At 40.6% G+C, this 24,389-nt stretch overlaps 2 protein-coding genes across 3 annotated transcripts; both read left to right on the forward strand.

Annotated features, from left to right (window-relative positions):
* Window positions 1–374: 374 nt before the first annotated feature.
* Window positions 375–6,874, forward strand: ENY2 (ENY2 transcription and export complex 2 subunit). The gene is made up of 5 exons (XM_044421788.1): window positions 375–502; window positions 3,226–3,318; window positions 4,081–4,151; window positions 5,480–5,554; window positions 6,563–6,874. Exons 2-5 carry the CDS (start codon window positions 3,251–3,253, stop codon window positions 6,637–6,639), a joined length of 291 nt encoding a protein of 96 aa, XP_044277723.1. The 5' UTR covers window positions 375–502; window positions 3,226–3,250; the 3' UTR covers window positions 6,640–6,874.
* EBAG9 (estrogen receptor binding site associated antigen 9) lies at window positions 5,509–22,103 on the forward strand. Of its 2 annotated transcripts, XM_044421787.1 has the most exons (8): window positions 5,509–5,554; window positions 9,192–9,236; window positions 14,746–14,843; window positions 15,231–15,309; window positions 15,420–15,578; window positions 17,165–17,272; window positions 18,427–18,518; window positions 21,637–22,103. In XM_044421787.1, the coding sequence occupies exons 3-8, from the start codon at window positions 14,761–14,763 to the stop codon at window positions 21,755–21,757; spliced, it is 642 nt and encodes a 213-aa protein (XP_044277722.1). In that variant the 5' UTR covers window positions 5,509–5,554; window positions 9,192–9,236; window positions 14,746–14,760; the 3' UTR covers window positions 21,758–22,103. The 2 variants fall into 2 exon arrangements, with proteins under 2 accessions (XP_044277722.1, XP_044277721.1); XM_044421786.1 differs by lacking the exons at window positions 5,509–5,554; window positions 9,192–9,236 and adding an exon at window positions 9,624–9,840.
* The last annotated feature ends 2,286 nt before the right edge of the window (window positions 22,104–24,389 follow it).

Here is a 24,389-nt window from a genome sequence, read left to right on the forward strand (position 1 = left end):
TGCCAACGTAAGTGTGTTAAGTGTGCATAGGACTACGCACACCTGGGAGTAAACTCCATTGAACTCAGTGCGATTTACTTTCCAACAAATATGCGTAAGGTTGCATTATAAAAACTTTTGCATTTATTAAGTCTATGCGTTAAGTCCACCTATTAAGTCCACCTTCTTTTTCACGTGCGACTGCCGGCCTTAAACGGGAAAAAAGTACAGAAAGGAATGATGGGGGATGTAGTTTTATAATGGGAAGAATGCGGAAGAAGCTGTAAGAGCTGCTGCGAAATATGGCCTTCTGGGAATTGTAGTTTTGTTTAGGAACCCAGCATGTACTGCACAGTAGTCAAGGACTACATTTCCCGTGTATGTCTGCGAGGTGTCGGGCAGGGCGTTGGGCTGATTGTTGGGTTAAGCTTGGGCGCCAGGGAGACTGCGACGGTGTCGCGAGTTCGAAGCTGGGTTTCCTCGCAGAAGGGGAAGGGGAGGAATCCAGTTGTTTGCGGGACAGGTAAACCGTTTGTCGGTGGAGCGGAGATAGTGGAGGGTTTCCTTCCTCTTGCAGGCTTTGGAGTATCCTTCTACTGAACAGCAGCCCGTTTTTCCCTTTTCTTGAGCCACCCTTGCCATTTCCAGTTGCTTGGGATGTTTGGGAAAGTCTCTTTCTTTTTTTAAAAAAACCTCGTCACGGCTGTTGGGTAGCGAACGGAGAAGACTCTCCGTAGCTTACGGATAGCATGCCGGTCACCCTATCAAAAATAATGGTGTGTAAATGTAGATCTCGTGTATTCCAGGCTAATAGATTCAGTCCTTTTCCAAGATGAATTGCGTAAACCAGCCTCCTCCATCCGGGTGTCCTCCAGAAGGGTTATACTGCACTCCCCATCATCCCCAGCCAGGATGGAGAAGGCTAGCACAATTGCAGAAAAAGCAAAGCAATCATGGTGAACTGGAGATCGGCTCAAGTGGTTACCAAGCTACAATCCGAAGCAGATTTATTAGAAAGTAAATTCCACTAAATTCCAGTGAGATTGATAATCCACTAATCTGGTATCCGGTAACACCAGCCTTTATATTAGGTGCCAGGTGCAAAGATTCCAAGTATTTGCTCTACTTTTTTTGCGGGTTTCAGAGACCTCAAGTGACCGATCTTTGTACCAATTGTAGGAAAGCAATCCTTTATTTATCCTGAGTCTTCGAGTACCCAAAATGGGAGGAGGGGTTGGAAACTGAAAGTGGTATGAGTCCAGGTCGCAGCACAGAGGTTTTGATGCCATGGGAAGCCATCTTCCTGGCTTATTAAACTAGGACATTATTAAACTTTGCCCGCAGGCGACGAACTCAGGAAGCCCAAATCAATCATCACTTCCTGTTAGGTATGGTTAAGGGCCCCCAAAGAAGCCATGGTTTAAATCTGATTCCTGTGCCTAGTTTGTTTGGAAGTTTTTAACTGTGGCTGCTAGTTCAAACATAATGACAAGCAAAATCTCAGTTCCTGATTAATTTTGTTGCTTACATGATTGAAGCTTCATCTAGTACATCGAACTCTGGCTAAGTGAGTTTATATAGTAAGTATGAACCTGACCTAGGAAAAGGTGGGAAATTGATAATGGGGCTTTAGCCATTACATTCCTTTTCCAAAGCCCAGTATGAAGTGAGGCAAGGTATCCCTTCTCTTTCCTGAGTCTTGGCACATGTCACAGGACCTGAGGCAGAGGAGGTTTGAAAGCAGGCAAAACTGGCTAAGGTTGTATGGTATTCTTTCTTCTGCAAAGCCCTATCCAATGTATGAATTTGACCATGTCCCTCTCTTTATCCACACAGGTCTTCTGTAACTCATCAATTACCGTTTGGCTACTAAATTAGGCCAACATTTGTATTTAAATTCTGGTTAGGAAGGCAGAAGATGCAGAAGGGATGCACAATGTTATGCTTTGGGGGTTTTCTTACTTCCAGGGAATAAGATTCCCCCAGTACTTTCAGATTTGCATCTGTATCAGAAATTTTGTGGATAGGATAACTGTGGGCACAACAATCCTATAGTGACTAGATGCTGTCAAGATGTGCACAGGAAAATTCAGACACCAAGCTCCATGCAGAGCAGAAGCACCATATCGGCACCACCCTGGCCATGCAGCCAGTGCAGTTCTTTCTGTTCTAGCCCGAGAGCTGGCATGGGGTCAATGGGGGATTCTGGGGAGGAGGGAGGTTCACCAGGAGTAGTAATATGAGTAATTATGGTGGTGGTCCAATCCCTCCTAACCTCTCCGCCTCATGAACTGGAACAAGAGACACAGGTAGCCAAAGTCAGGGTTATAGGCAGTCACATTGGGCAGGGCTGTTATTCTGGTATGGGCCTGAACTGCTTCCTGATTCTGTAAGTTTATATTTACAATTACACAGAAGGTATTACTATTTGGGAAAGAAAAAAACTGGTATTATTTTAAATCGTCAAAATTAGTTTTTCAAGAATGTTGAGATCAGTTGGTATGTTTAAAACTATGACGTTTAAAATAATATGCAACTTCTTTGACTTTCTTCCAAGTTTCTGCTTTGTGGGGAAGTGCTAATACTGAACAGAGCTTTGGGCAAAAGCTTGGAAGCTGCTGAGCTGCTGTAATCTTATCTGTACGTTTGCCTTGGAGTCATTGCAAAGGATGAGACAGTCTTAGTTCTGAATGTAGAATTAGCATCAGGATAGAACACGGGATACAGATGCAGGCCTACAGAAGTGTTGTGAATTAATAAAAGCTGGTAGTAGTAAAGCATGGCAGTTGCATATGACCTCACTGCTCTGGTCTAGAAAAGACATTTGTTTAGGGCTCTCATGGGCTCTTCCCTTCTCAACAAGAGAAGTTGTTGTCTTGCCAATGGGGTCTTTGTGTCAGATGGAAGAATAGCTTTGTTTTGGATTAGAAACGATGAACCAATGAACAAAGCATTGGAAAATCAGGCTTGGGCAGCCTTTGACTCACCAAATGGAACACTGCCCATTTAGCCACGGGTGGAAGCCTGCCCCAGCTTGACAAGCTCTCTCCTTTTTGCAGTCCTTACCAGGAGACAAAACCAGGTGCTTTCTCAAGCTTCCGTCAAGCAAACACATTCGCCAGTGGGGCTGTGTTTATTTCTGGGGTCACCAATTGTGCACACCCATGCACACCCAGCTTAGAGAGAAAGTTGAATGTTCTCTGATCATGAATTCCCCTTGTGTTTTCTCTTTCTTTCTTTTTAAAGGGTTGCGTTCAGGCTTGGGGGAAAAATGAACAAAGATGCACAAATGAGAGCAACTATCAACCAAAAGCTAATTGAAACAGGAGAACGGGAACGGTAGGTGGGCATTATTTCTTAATTTGGATATAGGAATATATCATGTATCAGAAGTGGCAATTCCATTTCCCCTTGATGTTATGGTCCATAACACCTAGTGTCTCTCACTATTGGTTTGGGCTGGTGGGAGTTGCATAGGGTGAGCCATCCTTTCATTAACTGAGACAAGGAAGTGTGGCAGATCAGACTAAGAGTCTTGGCGTGGTGGGATAGAGAAGTGATGGGCAGGAACCTTTATGTGCAAATAATTGCATGGCAATGGTTATAAAACTATTGTGCCAGTTCACAATAAAAACAGCCCAACATGAATTATTTAACTCTCAGCATGCCGGTGCTGGGCAGATTTTTCATATTCTACACGCACCCCTTACATAAACCCACAGTCCCTAGGTTTGTACAACATAGCAAGCCATACCTCACCTTTAGTGAGCCATGAAAGGCTGCTCAAACGTAGTAACTGGCTTGGATCTTAGCTTTCCATCTCTAAAAAGAAAATGTTCATGTAACAGGATTTCCCATTCCGTTCTTCACCTGTATTCCCTGAAAATTTCCTGGGGGTTGGGGGGAATAGTGTGGGATATTCTGAGGGAGGATGTGCCAGATAGAGGGAGGAATAGGTGAAAATTATTTCCCTTATGGGAACAGAGAAACACTGATGAGATAGTCAAGTCCCATTTAACTTTTTCTGGTTACCTGAGTTAGCTGCATACATATATATGCATATACTCAAAAGCAGGCCTTTAATGCTATCTCTTTTTACAGACTTAAAGAATTATTGAGAGCCAAATTAATTGAATGTGGTTGGAAAGACCAGTTGAAGGCACATTGCAAAGGTAATAGTCAGTTATTGAAAATGTATTGCTGGAGCAAAGTTGTCAGTCTTACATTCATGAGAATGTACGCCTGGACTAGGAATTTGAAGATCAGGCTGGAATTTGGTTTTCTTACGCTTGTCAGGCCTCTTTCCTAAGTTTGGCCCTGGCCAGGAAGTAAGCCAAGCTGAGGTCAAGTCTGCAAACACTCGAGAAGATTAGTGGCAACCTTGCTGAAAATATATCATTTGTTGGGCAAAGGATGTCATTATTTGTGCAAAATACTCAAAGCCCACAAGTCACATGTGCAGAAGCAGAATTCAACCTGTACAGTAGACACACAAGCTGGCCTTGTGGACTTGCTTGGACTCCCTTCCTGCCAGACATTCACACAATCGCTTAGCATGAGGCAGACTTCGAGAAGAGAGAAAGTGGGCTGGAACCCAAGGAACCAAGCCAAGGAAATCCAATGGATTCCCACTCCCAAGCTGAATTGCTTTTATATTGCTAGCCTGGACATCTGTATTTTAACCATTGACTGAAAAAGGAGCCATGTGTTTTGCACTCCCATTCTAGTTGTTATAAATCCAGTGGTGATATGTAAGGTGTCAGAGTCTGCAGTCTTATATGCCCACCTATTTGAGAGAAGCCCCACTTATATTAATTGATCTTGCATCTGAATAAACATTCAGAGGACTGTGCCACAGTTTTTGGTTTTTGTTCTAGGCTCCATGCATCCAGGACACCCCTAATTTCTTGGTTAAGAGGTCAGGTGTGTACAGGAGGTTCAGGTGCTCTTCTCTTGTCTCCTCTTTCCCTTTTTCTGCATTAATACAATATGGTATTGATACATGCACTATAGTTAAAGTAAAACCACGATGAATGCTGAAAAGCAAGCAGGACCCACAAAAGTGTTCTTGATCTGAATTTCCACAGGCAAGGAGTGCACCACTGCTCAAAAGAGGGCACATTTATTTTCTATTTCTCAATTTGATTTTTTGCAAGGGAAAGTTCCAGGCACAGAAAAGTGTGTGATTAAGAGCACAATCCTATGCATGTATTGATAGGAAAAAGTCCTGCAAATCCCATCATCTCTCCAGCCAGCTGACTGAAGCATGCTGTGAGTTGTAGGAACTTTCTTCTGTCTAAACATGCATAGGATTGAGCCCTGAAGATACAACCCCAGGTGCACTTACAGGGAGTAACTGTAGCAGTTCAGACCCAGACATGAAGCTTGGATTCTGCTGTTAACAGCAGATGTCCTACACATGTCAAGAGCTATTATAATGAAAGTCTCTGTCATTTTCTAAACTATGTGTAAATCTTGTTTGTGGTTCTCTTGCACTTAGATGTCATCAAAGAGAAAGGGCTAGAGCATGTCACTGTTGATGATTTAGTGGCTGAAATCACTCCCAAAGGCAGAGGTAAGAGCAGCCATTCTCCACTGAGACCTGTGCATAAACCACTGGTTTGTTTTTAATTTGTATTTATGTAGGCTGCACTCCTACACATATTCAGAGAGAAAATTGTTCTGGCTGGAGAATGCTGAGAGTTGTAGGACTTTTTTCTGGCTAAATATGCTTATGATCTCATCCTTACTATGTTTACATTTTGCCTTTCCTCCATCATAAAACTCAAGGTGGTTTGTACCTAAGTAGCTTCCCACCAAGGGACTGACCTTATGCAGACTTGCTTAGCTCTACTAAGGTGGTTGTGTCATGGGCCCTCACATCCTACCCTGGATTTAACTGGATGCATATTTGGTACATCTAGGACAACAATGCACAACTTGCGCTTCTCCAGGGTCCTAACTGTGCTCTCCCAAAGGGGACCTCTTGCCCATGATACCTTCGCATTCACTCCTCCAGCTGTTCTCCAGCAATTCTGATACAGACAGCATTTCCATAACTAGTAGCAGTGAGGGATGGGAAGGAGAAAAGTCTTACAGGGGTAATTCCTTCTTTACTGCTGCTAGGAGCAGAGATGAAAGACCAAACAGTGTGTGGGTATATGTACCTGTATATATGTTGGTTTGTATATGCATGCAGTCCCTGAACCAGCATCTTGCGTCCCACAAGATTTTGCAGCCGTGATGTAGGAGAATATGTATAGTTGCATAGAGCACAAGCTGGGCAGCGGTTGCAGTTATATCGAAGCAGATAAGATGAACCTGAGGGAATTTTAAAGTGGGCTCACTAGTCAGAGGTGGACAGAAGTAGATGGTCGGGCCTACCACTCCCACCATTCCCAATAATTGGCCGTGTTGGCAGGGCCTGTTCAAAGTCTAAAACTTTGGTAGATTTACCTTTGCCCATGTTTGGGTGTGAAAGAAGAGTTGGAATGCTTACAAACTGCAATTTCACATGCAGGGTGACACTCATTTCTCGCATCGTTCTTTTGCCCCATCCCCTGCTACCTCGCTTATCTTTCAGCCTTGGTACCTGACAGTGTAAAGAAAGAGCTTCTTCAAAGAATAAGAACGTTCCTTGCCCAGCACGCCAGTCTTTGATTCTTGCTTTTGCATCTTATTGTATTGTATTAAGCGGATCATGCCAGAAACTGGAAGACACGTTCCATGTTTTAGGATTACAGTTCATGTTTTTTTAATTGTTAGTTACTGGAAGTGTACTTTGTTACATTGACTTCTTAACCTTGGTATTTTAATAATAAAAAGCATAAATGCAATGAAATGTAAGCTATGGGTGTATGTTGGAAAGAGATTAAAAGGATGTTATGCGACTCAGCACAGTTGGCATGTGTCGCCATCTTTTCCCTGTCTGCTGATGTCTTTTAATGTTTCCCACAAAATGCATTAAGAGAAATGGTATTATTCCTATTGGATGGAATACATGCACGTATTTGGTCCTAACTGCTAAAAAAATACAATAATAGAGAGAAAAGGAGGAATAATAGCGAATTGTGACATTCAGAATTCCTGCTGGAGTCTGTTTACTCTTAGCTTTTCACAAACACTTCATTAAATGGTATATAGCATAGATATATTAAAGGGGCATATCATTGTGAAGTGAACCAGTTGAAAGATGTGGAGTTGCCATGGCAATAGAAGTCAGATTTGTGAGGTACAATGCAGTTTTGGCCATATGTTCAGTTCCAGCTGGCAAGACTTCAGATTGCAAAGTGATCTTAGAAATCAAATGTTCTTCCCTCTGCTGTTTGTAGTCTGTGTAGTCACAGGGCCAAAAAAGAAAGGCGGGGGGTGGGGGTGGGATCTAACCATTAGAAGGCCTGTGAATACATCATGGCTTCTCTGCATTCCAAGATCCATTTGAAAACTTTGCAATTCGAATTAAAATACTTGTGCAATTTGACTTATCTCCTTATATTCTACTTCTGTTGCTACCATTTGAAAGTTCCCTTGAATTTAAAGATATTTAATACTGAGTCAATATGCACAGGACTATCCTGTATATACATTTGAGTAGCTTTGGTCCAGGACATGACACAGAGCCAGTTGGTAAGCAGCCCATACATCAATGAGTGTGGTATTGCAACTGAATCGTGAATGTGAGGGTTTTTGTTTGCAGAAGTATAGTTTGGATGTTCAGAAGTAAGTCCACCTGAGTTCAGTGAGGCTTAAAGAAGCTTCTGTTTAGTGCTATTATAGTTGATGGCAGGCCTCAACTGAAAGTTAAATTCTCTAATTCCTATTCAGGCAAATATGAAGCCTTCAATTAGCATCATTTAACGTGAGACACAATTACAGACAAGGAATGAAAGTCCCAGTGAATGTTGCCTTGGTCCTGTAGTTCTTATGAATATCCTGAAAATAGAATGTAGGAAGAAAGTTTTGTATTAAAAAAATAAATAAAATCATGTGGCATGAACTTGCCTTGGACTAGAGACCATTTAATCAGTCACATTCAGTCAGCTTTGGCTGACTAACTGGAGTATACCAGGAGTTGTAGTCCAATGCATCTGGATGGTACCAGATTGGGAAGACTTGTCACATTTAAATTTGAATTAGCAAGAATAGGCACAGTTATGTTTCTATCCCTGTGTGCATGCACATGCATATGTAAAATTGAGCTAGTAACTGTATTTCAATGTGTCTTATTGTAAGCCGCCCTGAGGCTTCGGCAAGGGGCGGCATAGAAATGTTATAATAATAATACTAATAATAATAGAATGATTCCCTTTCAACAACAATCAGTGGGAACGGTAGATCCAGTGTGGCTGGAAGATGTCACATACCCACTGATAACAGGACAGTTAATTTTGCTTAAGGAAAATACACTTGAATCATGCTATCATTAAATAGACTTGAATTATGCTACCAAATCCTTGCTCTGTTTCACACTAGTACTTCCCAAAGTTTTTCTTCGAAGGATAACTTCTAGGTCAGTAGTGAGATTATTTTTGCTTCAAAAGGACAAGGCTATTACTGTGGAATTTGGTTTTAATGCTTACCTGTGTTGCACTGACAATTCTGTACTTACATATTTGAGAACAGTTCCTAGTGAACTAAACAGGATTTACTTCTGGATAAATCTGCTTAGGTTCACACTGTTATATGTCTTACGTGCTGTGCCGTCTCTCCCGATAGTGGTAAGTTCTAATAGACACAATTTGCAAACAACAGCCAATAATACAAGGCTACATAGTAATTCCTTGGAGAAATGAGCAAGTGTAAACTTACTGAAGAGGTTCTTCCCATCTCTGCCATAGTAACTTATGCTCTCCAGATGTTTTGGGTGACAACTCCCATCACACCGTCAGGTATGCTGCCCCTGGCTGTGGAACTGTAGGGTAACATCTGGAGGACAATGTTTTCTATTCTTGCCCTACAGTTTTGTAGGGGAACAGAGAAACATAAATGCTGTGTACCTTGGACCAAACTTTACTGAATTCTATCAAGCTTACTTCTGAATAACTATTTAGGCTCAGTCAGGAATTTGTCATGAATAGGATTGCAATCATCCTGCTCTCAAGGAAAGAGGCCAAGCCAAAACCTATCCAATTGTAATTTTTGTTCTAGGAGCTGTTTTGTGTGCAAAATTCTGACTTGCGAAAGCTTCCCAAATGACCCCTTTCTCGTTTCAGGATGAACTTGAAACACCCGCATTATAATATAGATTCTAACTGAAAGTAAGTCAAACATACATTTTGATAAACTGAACATATGATTGACGTGTGGGACTGGCACAAACCACCGTTCCCAGATGTACCGATCACTTTGCAAGCCCACGTGTTCAAGCCGTGCCTTTCGTGGTAGTCTTCCTCAATCGAGTGAGGAGCGGAGGTAAACTGACTGGAGCATGCCGGGAGATGTAGTTCAACACATCTGAATGCGCCAAGGCTATATATCAATAGGCATGAAACTTTCCAGTCACGTGGACGAGCTCTTGAGCTCCATCCCCCGCCCCACACTTAGCCCTGAAAGGCGCCCCCGGGCGCTTGCGCTTTCCTGGTTTTTCCTGCCTCTTGTTCCTTACTCGGTGCTCGGCTGGTCGCAAGGGGCGTGGCCGGAAGAGGCGGGCCTAGAAGAGCGGGTCTCCTGGGTGACCGTAAGGCAGAGTTTGGCGGCGGCCTGGTGAGGGAGGTGATGGCCGAGGCGGCGGCAACGACAACGGCTGAGCAGGAGGCCGCCTCCGCCTTTGAATGAAGGGAGCTTGCGCTCGCCGAGGGAAGCGGCTCCCCCTCGGCTCGGGCCGCGTCCCTTCCATCTCCGCCCCGCTCCGCACTGGACAAGGTGAGCGGGGAGAAGCGCAGCCGGCCCAGCAGTCCACTCTCTGGTGGACCAGACGCGGCTTTCCCCGTGGCCGGCTCGGCATTCGCTTCCCTTTCTTCCGCTCCCGAGGAGGCGGCTGTCGGGCTGACCGGGGATCCGCTGGCTACCTTCCCCCTCAGAGTGTGCGTCCGCAGGGTCCTCTTTGTGTCCGCCTTGAGCCTCACGCCTCTGATAACGGGTGGGCTCGTTACTCTCCGGGTAAACCTGGGGAGAGCGTCTCTTATTTGCCCGTCTGTAGAGTGGCAGCAGGAGCCTGTTTCTGGATTGGTTTTCGTCGTCTTTCTCTGGGGACGCATTAGGTGCAACAACATATTGCCCATACACGGAGTTAGACGGTACCTGGAAAGTGCCTTAGTATCGAGCCTTTAACTAGGACTGTGAGGGGCAGTGTCTCTTAAATCCTGTTACATAAAAAGTTTATAGTTTTCTCTTTAAATGGTCTGGAAGTTTAGAGTCCTTTGGACTAATTAATACGGAATATAAATTGGAGAAATAAATAAGCCCTTCTACTTTGTTGATTCTCCGCCGCCGCTGAACTTTTAAAGCTGACTACAGGGCAGTTCAGCGGTGTAGACGCTGGGGAGTGTTGTTTTGAGAAACCGGGAGGGTGGATGCCCATTCCCTTCCTTTTTTTACCAATACTGTGTTGCCACGTAGAACTGAAGATACTTGCAACCCTGGGTCGCTCTCCAAAAGTGCCACTGAGTTCCATGTCTCGATGCAGTTTTCAAATCTCCCCCTCTCCCTGCACTTGTAGCCTTTCAGATTTATGGACTGCAAATTGAATTTTACATTGCTTAAAAAAAAAACAAAAAAAAAAAAAACACGCAGCCTCTCCAGCAAATAGTGAGTGGCCTTCTAGTCCCACAGATACTGGGGATCTTTTTCTGGAGTTACAGTAAACTGGTCTTACTCTAGGAGTGAGACTTCTGATGTGGAAAGAGAGAAGCAACCAATAGAAATAAGTCCTGCTTGCATCAGATGGTTAATGTGTGGGTCTTTCACAGCAAGATGTACTGAGCCAGTATCAAAGGAGCTCGAGTCAGTGGTGCACTTCACATGCTTTTGCTTTATTTTACATTCCTTCTCACAAAATTGGTTCATAATTACGCCTCTTGTTGTATAACGTATAATTCTAAATAATGTCCCAATTATGAAATTGCTTTTTAATCATGCCATAATGGTAGTTAAAATGCTAGAATTAGCTCTATATGTAGAAACAAAGACTTGGTGCAAATATAATTATTCTTGTGGCACTTTGCAGTTTGACAAATTTATTCTCTTAGTATAAAGTATAGACCTTTATCATATTTCTCTTTTTTACTAAATAAAAGATCTCAACTGTGAAATCTTTCCTCATTTTGAAAGTAATTTAGCCAGCTAATCATGTTGGTTCCCCTTCTGCATCTTTTTCAGTTTTCTGATAGTTTGGAGATTCATGGACCAGACCTGTCCATAGTATGCAAAGTGTGGTCTTTCAGTAGATTTGTATAAGCACATTACAATATTAGAAATTTATTTTGGATTGCTTTCCTGATATTCTTTATCATATAACTGACCATTTTCAGAGTTGGTATATACTGAAATGACGTTTCTATTTGGTCTACCATGACTCCAAGATCTTTTTCCTAGTAAGTTATTGCTAGTACAGACCCTACCATATATGTGAGGTTAGAAGGCTTTGCTCCACTGTATGTCTCTTTATACTTAGCAGTTATAATCTGTAGTTTAATCCATCCAGTTGGAGAGATCCTGTCTGGAGTTGTTGTAATTCTATTTCCTTTTTCTGGAAACTTGAGTGCCTCACTACTTTGCCCCGAAGCTTACACCATTAATGAACAAAGTAAAAAGCACCAGTCCCAGTAAAGAACCTTAGATGACTCCATTTCTCCATTGTGAGAATTTGCATTTAATCCTCCTTCCTTCCTGTTCTTTAGCCAACTAGCTTGTTTTTAGGTTAAAATTCTGGGTGATTTATCCTTCAGAATCTCAGAGTTCTAAGTTTGCAAGTCTCATCAAACAATCTGGGGACAGGGTATTCCTGGGATGTTGCTGAAAGTGAAAGTGGTGAGCAGGTAGAAGGAATTCTGTTCATTCACTCCATCAATCACTTAGATCTAGGAGCTGATTTTTATAAAAGGAAGGGCTCTGCTAAAAGACCTTCACCTGATTTTTGTGATTTCTGTCGTCCCTTCCCCCACACAATTCATCCCATTCAGTAGTGCATCCTGATTTCCTGTGTAGCATTCCCAGAGTCCACTTTGGCCAGTGTAGTTAATCTAATATATATTCAAATGCAACTCGATAGCTATGTTGATTAATTCAGGCAATTGTTGTGCCAACCTTGGGGGACTGGATATCACATTTCTACTGGCTAGTAGAAATGATAACATGGTTACCAAGTCCAGCTATTCTTGGTAAATTACAAAAAGGTGCTTGGATGTTCTTCAGTGATTGAAGCCATATTGAATCCTGATTAAGATCTAGGAATTTTAGTAATAAAGCTACAAAATGTAGCTTTGTTATTTAAACATTTGTATACTGACCATTAGTCTAAAAAGGCACCCTGGACGGTTTACAGTATTAAAATATATCCCAACAATCAATAACACATAACATTATAAAAATAGTTCATCAGATAAAATGATATTGCACCTTCAGTATGCCCACTACACATCCAGCAAACACAGCAGACCTATAGTAACCCCACAGCAACTGCAACCAATTTATTGCAGAGGCATAGCAGCAATACCAAATAAAAAATAACAATATGAGATGAAAACATGGATTTTTTTTAGCTATTGAAATTCTGTGTAAATAAAACCAGTTTTTATGTGGAGCCAAAAGGAATAAATAGTAGGCACCAGGTGCACCTCTTTGAGCAACTGATTCCATAAGCAGGGTACCAAAATCAAAGATGTCCTTCCCCTAGTAGCTGCCTTCTTCACTTTCTTTAGAGGGGGCTGTCTTAGAGGGACCTCAGATGAGGATTTCAGGACCTGGGTAGTTACATATGGGAAGAGGTATTCCTTTAGATAACCTGGCCAGAAACTGTTTAGAGCTTTAAGTGTTAGTATAAGCATTTTGAACTGAGCCTAGATTTCAACTGGTAACCAGTGCAGTTTAATATTAATTTGATTATTGTTTACTGATACTTATTTTTTAAAAAATATTTCAGTATACTACACATTAGTCAGTGAAAATATCACTGTGAGATATCTTAACAGTTTAAAGATAAGTGTTCATACTTTATTGTCTCTCTTTTCTGGTTGACTGCTAGTTGTAACTGGCAGAACCTGTTGGTTGAGAAATTATTCCTGATATTTAAGGACTGTATGCATGTTGGCTCTGTTGGAAGCTTTCTGAGCTTTGTAAGTAGCAATGCTTTGTAAATCACATTTATTACTTTTCCTGTGAAAGGTTCTGAATTTTGTTGTAATCAGTGAGACAAACTGAAAGATGGGTTACCATTCCATTTTCATGTTTCTCTGTGAATCTTTCAGGTATCAAGTTAGTTAGCTGTACTTTAGGAATAAATATTTTGTCCATAGAAGCTTACAGTTGGTACCATATTCTTTTGTTCATTTGAGGAAAAGGGACCATGCATAAATAAGCACCATCCTGCTGTTCAAGAGAACATTTGTCTTAGGCCCTAGTCTTATGAATGCATATTGGGAAGTAAATGCCAATGAAATCAATAGAGCATACTTTTCAATAAAATGTGGCTGTTTAGTGTTATTAATTGAAAGGGAAATGGATGGATTAATTGAATGCACACACACTAAAGATATTTTTCTTTTCAACATTTTAGAGTCATAAGCATCCTCTTTGCAGCAAATAATATCATTTATATGCTGTAGGGAAAGGAGCATCCAAAAACTCTTCCACAATTAAATGTTTGTTTTCGTTTCTATTCTGCCTGTGGCCTTTGATTTAAAGTTATCAAACTTATCAGCATTTTGAAGCAAAAATGGTGGTAGTTATTTATATTGTTGGTATTATTTTCTACAATTTAAGTATGCTTTCCCCATATTCAGAGAATTTTCTCTAGTAACAGCTTACAGTGCAGTCCTACACATATACATAGAAGTATTTTCTACTGAGTTAAGTGGTACTTAGCCCTAGCGAAGTACGTATGGTAGCCTTGGTCTTGCACATTTGAATCAGCGCTAATTGATGCAATATTGTTAGATTTCTTCACCTGTTCACATAACACAGGGTAATAGGAATGCAACACAGTATATCAGCCCTCATTGTGTCAATATTCACAGACTGACTTTGCTAGCGAATACAACAAAATTCTGCGAACTTCCTCATACCTTCCTATTCTCAAAATATCCAATCTGTAATATGAGTTGTAGGGATTTTTATTTATTTAAAATATTTATATGCCGTCCTATTCGCAAAAAAGCCTCAGGACGGCTTACAATATAAAATATAACATAAATAACAAATAAATTCCTAACCCAGGAATTTTCCAGGAATCCACTTGGCAAGAGCAGCCAAACCTCTCCCACTTCACAATCTTTGAAGTCTGCTTTCATTTTGTGAAAAAGGAAGAGGTTAAAAGGAGTTTGTAAACTTGTTGGATACCTTGCCAGAAGCATGCCAATACAAATTCAAGGAGCTCGCTAAATCTTATACATGTTCTTTGGTTCTAGGGTATGATTGTGGATATCTTGAGGCCATGCCTTTGCATTCTGATTGTATTAAACTGTATGCAGTGATTGACTAAATCTTTCTAAAGCATGCTAAGATACTATGCCTTGTACTTCTGTACTTGGAACAGTACAGGAGTACAATAAAAAAGTAAGCTGATATGAAGTTACATTATAAATAGCAGCATATTTTGCCTCCTTTTTTCAGGCAAAGACTTCCATCATGGCCATTTCGCAATTCCGTCTGTTTAAAATTTGTACATGCCTGGCAGCAGTACTCTCTTTTTTTAAGCGGCTGATATGCAGGTAAATATCAAATTTAGCAAATTCTGAATGTCTAAAATAAACCTTGGGATTTCCAACTATTGTTTTAGTTGTTCTAGTTGTTCTAGTTTGCTTATAATTTACTTACACATCCAAGAATAACAATACTGAAACATATATAGATTGTTCTATGTATCGCAAGACTTTTTTGCATTTAGATTATGTGTTGCATTTTATTCTAATTTTTATAGCACAGTTTATCATTGAAAATTGGCATGTCAACACTGGAAAATATCTGGAATAGTCAGGAATTCACTGTACACATGGCAGAAGTTTTAAACCAGGTCTTTTCAAAAACGGGCTTTGCTTCTTTATGTTCCATCTTCAAACAGTTTTAATCAGATTAAGATGTTTACATTGCTTTTTCAGGACTGGAAGAGGACGAAAACTTAGTGGAGATCAAATAACTTTGCCAACTGCTGTGGATTATTCATCTGTTCCTAAACAGGTAATTGTATGGATATCAGTGATTAAACAATAATGCCGCCAGGAATAGATTATTGATGATAAATGACACTTTGCAAATAGAAAGCTGAAATCTTCCTGTTTGCTTTTCAGTCAGAAGTAGAAGACTGGAGTTCATGGGATGAAGATGCACCCACGAGTGTGAAAATTGAAGGTGGTAATGGCAATGTGGCCAATCAGCAAAATGGTTTGGAAGAAATAGAGCCTGACTACTTTAAGGACATGGCACCAACAATAAGAAAAACACAGAAAGTATGCTTTCAGTGTGCAAAATGTTTTGAAATACTATATGAAAGTTGGCGTTACAATTTAGCAAAAGTAGTTATTGCACAGAGTGTTTTCTGCCTGTCAGTGCCCTGAATTCTTTGTGCATTCAGCCACCAAGTTGTGAGGACATGAGCACATGCAACAGAGGACAGTCTGTGTAATTATATGTTGTTCCATTCTGGATTGGCTAGCATGGATTACTGCAAACTATAGCATCGTCAATTATTGGATTGCCATTAAGAGTCAAATCTGGACAGCTGCTGAGAAGAGTGTACGCCTTTCTATTTTTTACCTGGGAACACCATTTTAATCAGGTTGACTGACTTGTGTATTCATCGCATTCTATAGCAGAACTGAAACAAGTGACAGAGAAATCTATCAAGTTAGAAGTTTGGCAAAAAGCATAGAACACATCTACAGTTGGTACATACGACCTTAAATTATATGTGTTGAATGAGCTATCACTTGTAATTAGCAGTTAATGCACATTGGTGTACTAATTTTCATTTGTTAGTTGTGCTGAAGCTGTGTGATTCCATCAAGCTACCCGAAACTTACATACTTAAGGATTTATGTCTCCAAATTGCTTTATGTCACCTATGAATCTTGTGATATTTTTCACTAATGGCCAAAAAGACCAAAGTTGGAAGGCCAAAGTTGTTTTACACATGTGGGGGCTAAAGAGGTGTCTACAACTATGTGTGCAATAAAAATGTGTTGTTATCTGTGTCAAATCTTCAACCTATGGCAGCCTTATGAATGAAAGCCCTCCAAAATGTTTTGTCCATGACAGCTCCATTCAGCTGTTCCAAGTTCAAGGCTGTGGTTTCCTTTATGGATTCAATCCTAGCCCATTTCTGGCTTGACATCAGGAAAAAATGTTCTGACTGTTAAAGCCGTAGGGCAATGGAACCAATTACCTAGGGAAGTTGCAGGCTCTTCCTCAGTGGAGGCATTCAAGAGGCAGTTGGACAGACATGTGTCAGGGATGCTTTAACATGGAGTCCTGCATTGAGTAGGGAGTTGGACTTGATGGTTGTATAGGCCCCTTCCAACTCTACTGTGATCTCATATTTGGTCTTCCCTTTTGTTTTCTGCCTTTGACTTTCCCCAAACATTGTTTTCTGCAGCAAGTCTTGCCATGATGTGTCTGAACAAGAACAGCCTCAGAAAGGAGTTCCCAACATTATCCAGAGATTATATTTATATCATCTAATAGCATTCAAGAAAAATATTGATTCAGGTCAGAAGTGAACAAGCATGGAAAGCCCTGGCCTCACATATTTCTCCCTCATTTAGATGCAAGACTGGAAGTATCTGCTTCTATTTTTTGTTGCATTTAGACCTGGGGTATAAGAACAGGTTAAAATTGGAATCTGTAATTTTATCCTGGAAATTCTTAGGAAGTGGAGTTTAAGCAAATGTGTCTTATGCAACAGGTGGTACTGCCATGAGGCATGAGTTATTGTGAGTCACAGAAGGTCATTCAGCTGGTAGTTTATCAAGTCTATTAATAATGCAAATATTATTGATTTATTTCTTATTCTTTTCTCTTAAATGTTACCTTTCAGATTGTTGTTAAAAAACGTGAACCCTTAAATTTTGGAAACCAGGATGGCAGTGCAGGATTTTCTAGTAGGCTAGCAGCTACACAAGATGTTCCTTTTATTCATCAATCTGTAAGTAGCTTTTCTATGCTGATCATCAGTTTTCAGATAATTTTTTTCTGTCCTAGAAGAAAGCATCACATATTGTTTGTTCAAAAAGAGCTCATGTTTTTGAAATGCCTGATAATGCCTTAGACCTCTTGGTCTTGGTCCAGTCTTGAAATTTAATAAAACTTATCTGAAAGTATATACAAGAAAAATATGATCATAATAATTTTCAGTGAATGTATTTTTTTTTTTGGTCAGTGGAAGTTTTCAAAGGCAGGTCCTGAGTGTGAAGCCTGTATTTTTAGGGTGGTATCACATATAATGCAAACACCCTGCTAAGTTGTGCACAGAACTGGCAGGTCTTGCTGTGGTCCAGTATTGGTGAGCAGAATCTCTGGAGGCATGGAATCTTTTACTGTTGACTGCTGTCAGTGGCATTAGGTATAAGGAAGGTATCTTGGTTGCATTATTAATGGATCCATGATGCTCCTTATCACCAGTTTTTTGGGGGGGATTTTGAGTCATTTGATTCACTTTTCTCCTTACCTGTGATGCATAATCAAAGGGAGCATTCATTTGCTCACTCTCCCTTCAATATTGTGTTGGTGGGGATCCTTTTGGAGAAGGGTGAGTTAAGGCTACATTCTTCTATGAAGGAAGCTTAACATTTTGCATACATAAACCTAGAAAGTAATTGAGGCATCCCTGCTTATTTGCTTTTTCTGGGATTAAGCACTATAGGCTTTGGGGGAAGAATGAAGTATAGAAGCACAAAAGGAACAGTCTATGTACTTTTAGGGTATAATTCTGTGGAAGTTTGAGATGGAAAAATTCCCCCTGTTGACTTGCAAATGCAGGGAGTTATAAGGCTTTTTCTGTCTGAGTATGCATCTTTTTGTACCCTAAGAGGATGTTGGCTAGCATTTGAAAGCAGGCAGGTTGTTTGAATATACTTCAGTAGCTTAGTAAGTTTGTTCAACAAATGGCTATCTCCAGCTAGTGGTCTTTTTCCCTAGGGCTGGGTTGAAATAGCTGGAGTTAATTTTATAATTCACTGAATCTAGAATTACAGTGCTACAAATAGGGTGGCAATCCCCTACTGCAGGATAATATTTTCTTAAGGTATTGTAAATATTTCAATTGAGTATTTTATTGGTTGGATTTTTGTCCCTTTTCAGCCAGAATTGGGTGATCTGGAGACATGGCAGGAAAACCGAAATGCTTGGGAAGAAGAAGAAGATGCATCTTGGCAAGCTGAAGAAGTGCTGAGGTAACTTTCCCCCATTCTGTGGCTGCATTGCAAGAATATCAGCTAGCAGGCATTGCTTCAGGAAAGGATACAGCATGGCTTCACGGGGATGTAGCAGTAACCTTTGCTTCCATTTTTCATTTAACCACATCTTCATAAAGCAAGGTTTGAACTTGTCTTGTTTCTGTACCTATTGTTCTTTCATTTGCTTTTCTTACATTTTTGTACTGCCAATAGCTGAAGCTCTCTGCACAGCTGACAATTTAAAATATAAAATATAGTGTAAATACAGCATAAAACATTAAGTAAGGCAACGGTACAAAATGGAGAACTAAAGTAACAGCAGTGCAAAGATTTAAAATGCAACACAAAATTTGAAACAGCCTGAAACTAAAACAAATTCTTCACCTGTCACCAGAAAGAGTATAAAGTTGGGGCCAGGCAAGCCTCCCTGGGGAGTTCATTCCAGAGTAGCAGGGCCACAACAGGAAAGAGTGCTTTTTTTAGGGCTGCTCACTTGCCACCTTGCCTACCAGGTCAAGTATTTTATATCCACTCAGGCATTTGATTGAATTTAACTTCTGCTCTGCTTCTGCCTTTAATTTGGACATTCTACTAATATTAAATTCTACAAGCTCAGTAAAACATTTTAAAGAAATAAAACATGAGCGGGGATGTGACAATATAAGACAAATAAAAGCTGGGCTTGGGGAATGGTCTAGAGAAGCCAAATCTCCCTAGAGCAACAGAGCCCTATGATACATATTTCTTCATGACTTTCTAGGTTGAAATGTATCACTAACCACTAAACAACACTAACTTTCTAAAAGAATCATTACTATCAAACAGGAGCTCAAAGATCGGTTTGATAGTTGTAATTGTGAAGAACTACTTGGGGGAAATTTCTGGGAGAAAACGTCTCAATTGATTTTGCAGTCACGTGCATTTCTGTCCAGAAGTAGGTCCCGTTGATTTGAATAGGACTTTTCCAGGTTGAGTCTGTGAAGGATCACAGTCTTAGTGAGGAATAGATTTGTGGTAGATCAGTGCTACCAGATTTTTTTGGAGGGAGGGATTTTCATTTTCTGTTGACTTAAATGGATGGGATCTTGGAGAGGAAAATTGCAGTTTGGTGTTCCATGTTGGAACTGTTGAATCACGACAGTGTGTTGATTCACCACCAGAGGGCTCAGTACACAACTAATGCTGTGTCTCAGATTCCTGTTTAAGGAAATAAAATCAGTTCCACCTGTTTTTTGAAGTGTATTGCCTGTTCAAGATAATACCAGACATTTCATGGGATATTTTCCATGACACAGTCAAATATGAAATTTGATTATTTTTTTAAAGATTTCACTTAATGCTACTCCAAATTATGGAATGTTTTGTTTTGTTTTTTGTTTTTTTGTGGAGATGCATCTGTAGATTTAGTTTTGTAACCCACTCAGGGAACCCTATCAGGTAATGTAGTGGGTTAGATGGATAGATAACTCGTTTGCTCATGAGTCTTTCCCAGTCTTGACTTCCCACATGGTGTTGGATTCCATCTCTTATCCCTGACTATTAGTCATGTTGGTTGAAGATGATGAGAGCTGTGGCTGAACAATGGTTGCATGGTTGAAAACATGGACATAAGATTTAATTATTACAATTAATCAAATACAAGTATTTTGCGGTGGCGGGAGAGTGCTGTCCTAAACCAAATAAAGGAATGCTCAGTTGAAATCTGCATTGTCTTACAATATAATTAAAGGGTTGTTAGTCACAAAGTTGTGTCCGACCCATCACAACCCCATGGACAACATTCCTCCAGGCCTTCCTGCCCTCCACCATCCCCCAGAGTCCACTTAAGCTCACGCCAGCTGCTTCAGTGACTCCCATCTAGTCACCTCATTCTCTGTTGTCCCCTTCTTCTTTTGCCGTCAATTGTTCCCAGCATTAGGCTCTTCTCTAGTGAGTTCTTCTTTCTCACTAGGTGGGCAAAGTATTTGAGTTTCATCTTCAGGATCTGGCCTTCTAAAGAGCAGTCAGGGTGGATCTCCTCTAGGACTGACCGGTTTGATCACCTTGTGGTCCAAGGGACTCGCAGGAGTCTCCTCCAGCACCACAATTCAAAGGCCTCAATTCTTCGGCACTCAGCCTTCCTTATGGTCCAGCTTTCACAGCCATGCATTGCAACTGGGAAAACCATAGCATGACTATAAGCACATTTGTCGCCAGGGTGATGTCTCTGCTTTTTAGTATGCTGTCTAGATTTGCCATAGCTTTCCTCTCCAGGAGCAAGCGTCTTTTAATTTCTTGGCTTCAGTCCTAGTCTGTGGTGATCTTGGAGCCCAGGAAAATAAAATCTGTCACTACATCCATTTCTTCCCCATCTATTTGCCAGGAAGTGAGAAGACCGGATGCCATGATCTTAGTTTTCTTAATGTTGAGTTTCAAGCCAACTTTTGCGCTCTCCTCCTTCACCCGCATCAAGAGGCTCTTTAGTTCCTCTTCACTTTCTGCCATTAGAGTGGTATAGGATTAACTTTGTAAAGTGTAGGGTGAGCAACAAGAAAAACAAGAAAATCCTGTTCATTGTCACATACAAGGCAGGTGGTTGTTTCAGATTCTTTAAATATTAGTGTAAAACCATTTCTGGATAGAATTTAAGCTTCCTGAGGGCAATTCTATATAGAAGGCTGGGCCATCTAGTCCCTGTTGCTTACTGGAATTCTTATGAAGCATACTGGACTAGGCTGAATATTTGTCTAATCCAGCCACACATCGCTATGTCAAGTAAGAATACATATGCATGGTCACTTAACAAAAGGTTGGTTATGTCTTATTAAGAAGGTTCAGGTAAGCAGTTTTTACTTGGTTATTTAGAAGACACTGGCAATTTCATTTTTAAAAAACCACTTTGTGTTGCCTTCTGTGCTTTCACCTGTAGCTACTTACTGTTCATTTGCCAGAGATCATGGTATGGGAGTATATGTATATGCTACATGAAAGAGACTAGAGAAGAATCAGGTGGTATTACTTAGTACTTGGTAAAAACAAACAAGCTTGGGAAATGACTGTGTGACCTTTCAAAGGCAGTCTGACAAAGAGCATGGCTTTCAATTTAATTATTTTTTTTCTGTCTATGAAATTGTAGGCAGCAGAAAATAGCTGAAAGGGAAAAAAGAGCAGCTGAGCAACAAAGGAAGAAACTGGAGAAAGAAGCTCAACGTTTAATGAAGAAAGAGCAAAATAAAATTGGTGTGAAGCTGTCCTAACACTACTTGTGTTGGTCTCACAGTGCCAGCAGAGAGAAAGGGATTCAGTTTCTAATCCATATGCATCATTTTGTATTGATCCCAGTATTTTTAGAACTCCAGCTCACTGCTTCATTTTTAAAACCACCATGGAAGAAACAATTCTTCCATAAAGCAACTTCAGCTGGACAGTTCAAACAACAAAAGCATCATCCCACTAAAAGAAGAGATACTGCTGCATAAACTCTTTAATGGTCTGTTTTGAAGCTAAAGGGGAAAAGGTGTAAATAATTGAATGATGGCAATCTATTCTATTGTCTATTATGCTTATTACTGGAAAGGTGTATAATTAAATAATTTTAAAGAATGTGTTGCTTCTTCTCAAAAACTCTGTCTTTACTACTGTACTTAAGTACCCATTGTAAATTCTAGGGAAGTGGGCAACAGTGTTTATAGAAATAATTTTTAAAAATGCTTAACCACAGGCCATGCTGAACCTCCAAATTCCATTTTAGAGATATTTTAGCCCACCAACACTGAGGTACCAGAATGTTTCAGCTTTAAATTAACTGCCAGTAACTAAACCTTGGGAGAGGCATTTCATCTGTTCTGGAATGGTGGAAACATAGCACAAAAGCTGGGAAACAATCAGCAGATTAGGGGAATGGGTGGGACTAGAAAGATGAAACATGGTCTTTTTACAGTACTTCCAGTTAGGCTGAGCTTAGCTTGAGTTTTTGCATTGTTGGCTTAACCAACAGGGATGCATAAAAGCTTTTGAGATACAACTGAATGCAGGGGTTGAGAAGCTGGAAGAGTATTAAAGTCTCATCTAAAAATTCCAGCTATTTCCATTCCAAAACAGCAGTATACAATGAGTTCAGGCAGAAGGATTTCATGTGTGTGGCTATTTTCCTTTGGCATTCTTGTTTCCTTTTTTTTTGTTTTTTGTTTTTTGTTTTGTAAATCTGCATAGGATGCTTGATAGTTTTTGTCTTGGGGGATGTGAAGTTGCTAACAGCTGAGATAGCATAAGTCTATAGTTTTCATATATGTAAGCAACATGTCAGCCAGATTCCACTGAAAAGTTCCAAAACTTTTCAGGTGCTGGTAGCCTGAATTCCATGACATCTTTTGAATGCTTGTGCAATTGACGGTGTAGCTTCACTCTTGAGAAATGTGAACTAGTGCAGTGTACAAGATCAGGTTTCCTTAAACCAATGTGTGACTGAAGTCATTTCTTGATGTCTGAAGATTATCACATCTACCCCAGCCTCCTTCAACTTTGTAGAGTCTCATATGGAAATACTCAGCCATCAAGATCTGTTCGAAGCAAGCCTGGGGGGCAGGGGTGGGGGGAGGACAAAGTCAGTTGCTTGGGAAGAATGAGTTGCTTCAGTAGCTTAATTTAGCAGGTTGATCCAATGCTTGGGCTGCTTGTCAAAGCTGAAGGCAGCTGGGGAAGCCTATCTTGTATGGATTGTTTTCCAATGGTGTCTTGCTTAAGGAACGTGTCATCAACCTGTCCCCTTTTTGTTCAATCTGCAATTGAGGCTGGATTGGATGAAGCATTACTTGGTTTGGAACCAATTAATGTTGGCCAGTGAAGCTGTTTATGGTCCAGCCTGCACTATTATGCAGGAAAAACATGGAAACAGCCTTCTCTTTGCTTGTGTGCTCACAAGAAGGCACTGAACCACATGTGATTCTGGCTATGTGTTGGTGTGCGCTTCCCATATAATTGCTGGAATGTATTGGTAGACTTAATACAACAATTGACTAGGTTCATATGGTATGAACACATTGTGGCTAACTAGCCATGATCATTGGAACTCGAGAGCAATTTTATTGTAGGTTGTGGAGTTTGAATAATAAGCTGCTCAGCAAAAGTGGAAAATTCATTCTATTTTGCAGTTTTCTCCATGCTGCCACCAGTTAGAGTCCCTTCACTGATTTCCAAGTGGTACTTTGGAATGATGATCACTGGTGTGCCACCATTTAAAAAACACGTGAATGAGGAGATCCAGAAAACAGATCAATTGTCTTATTTTTTAACACTCTTGGTATTTTGTAAGTGTACTGATATAACAGTTTTGTCAGTTGCCTTGTATGTTTCATCTGACAAAGGGATCAAAGTGAAGTAGGAAATACACATAGAATTGGCAGGGTGAGACTGAATGTAGGCTAGTTTCTGCATGGCTGGCAGGTACCAATTGCCTGGCTGTCAACTGAAAAGCACCAGCAGAGGAGGAAAAGTGATAAAGGTGCACCCAAAGCACTGCTGGAGGTGGATAAGATCTCTTATTTGGCTGTGTAGTGTTGAACCAACAATTCTTGGTGTCCACCTTATTCAACATTTCACTGAGCTTCCAGGTACTCCAGGAAGGGGAGGTAACTCCCCCTGCTTTTCATGGCTCCTTTTTGAAGTGCTTAGAAACAAACCACAATTCCTGGGGCAAGGAAGGGGATCATGCAATTTTCAGGTTCTCAAAACCAAAGTGCTGAACAACAAGCGGTATCTGATTGCCAGTCCAAGCCGGTTGTGTCTGTCTTCTCTACCAGGACCTGGCACAAGTGTAAGACTCACTGAATTGCCATGGGAAGGTCATATCCAGCCTAACTCACAGGCATATCTGTGGGACAAAGAATGGCT

This window comes from Varanus komodoensis, unplaced genomic scaffold (assembly GCF_004798865.1).
Source record: "Varanus komodoensis strain SLA01 unplaced genomic scaffold, ASM479886v1 scaffold12, whole genome shotgun sequence".
NCBI lineage: Eukaryota > Metazoa > Chordata > Lepidosauria > Squamata > Varanidae > Varanus > Varanus komodoensis.

Coding starts and splice junctions, on each gene's coding strand:
- ENY2 (XM_044421788.1), top strand. CDS start 3,251: ATGAACAAAGATGCACAAATGAGAGCAACTATCAACCAAAAGCTAATT. Junction 3,319..4,080: donor GAAACAGGAGAACGGGAACG/GTAGGTGGGCAT, acceptor CTCTTTTTACAG/ACTTAAAGAATTATTGAGAG. Junction 5,555..6,562: donor AATCACTCCCAAAGGCAGAG/GTAAGAGCAGCC, acceptor CTTATCTTTCAG/CCTTGGTACCTGACAGTGTA.
- EBAG9 (XM_044421787.1), top strand. CDS start 14,761: ATGGCCATTTCGCAATTCCGTCTGTTTAAAATTTGTACATGCCTGGCA. Junction 15,579..17,164: donor CAATAAGAAAAACACAGAAA/GTATGCTTTCAG, acceptor GTTACCTTTCAG/ATTGTTGTTAAAAAACGTGA. Junction 18,519..21,636: donor CAAGCTGAAGAAGTGCTGAG/GTAACTTTCCCC, acceptor ATGAAATTGTAG/GCAGCAGAAAATAGCTGAAA.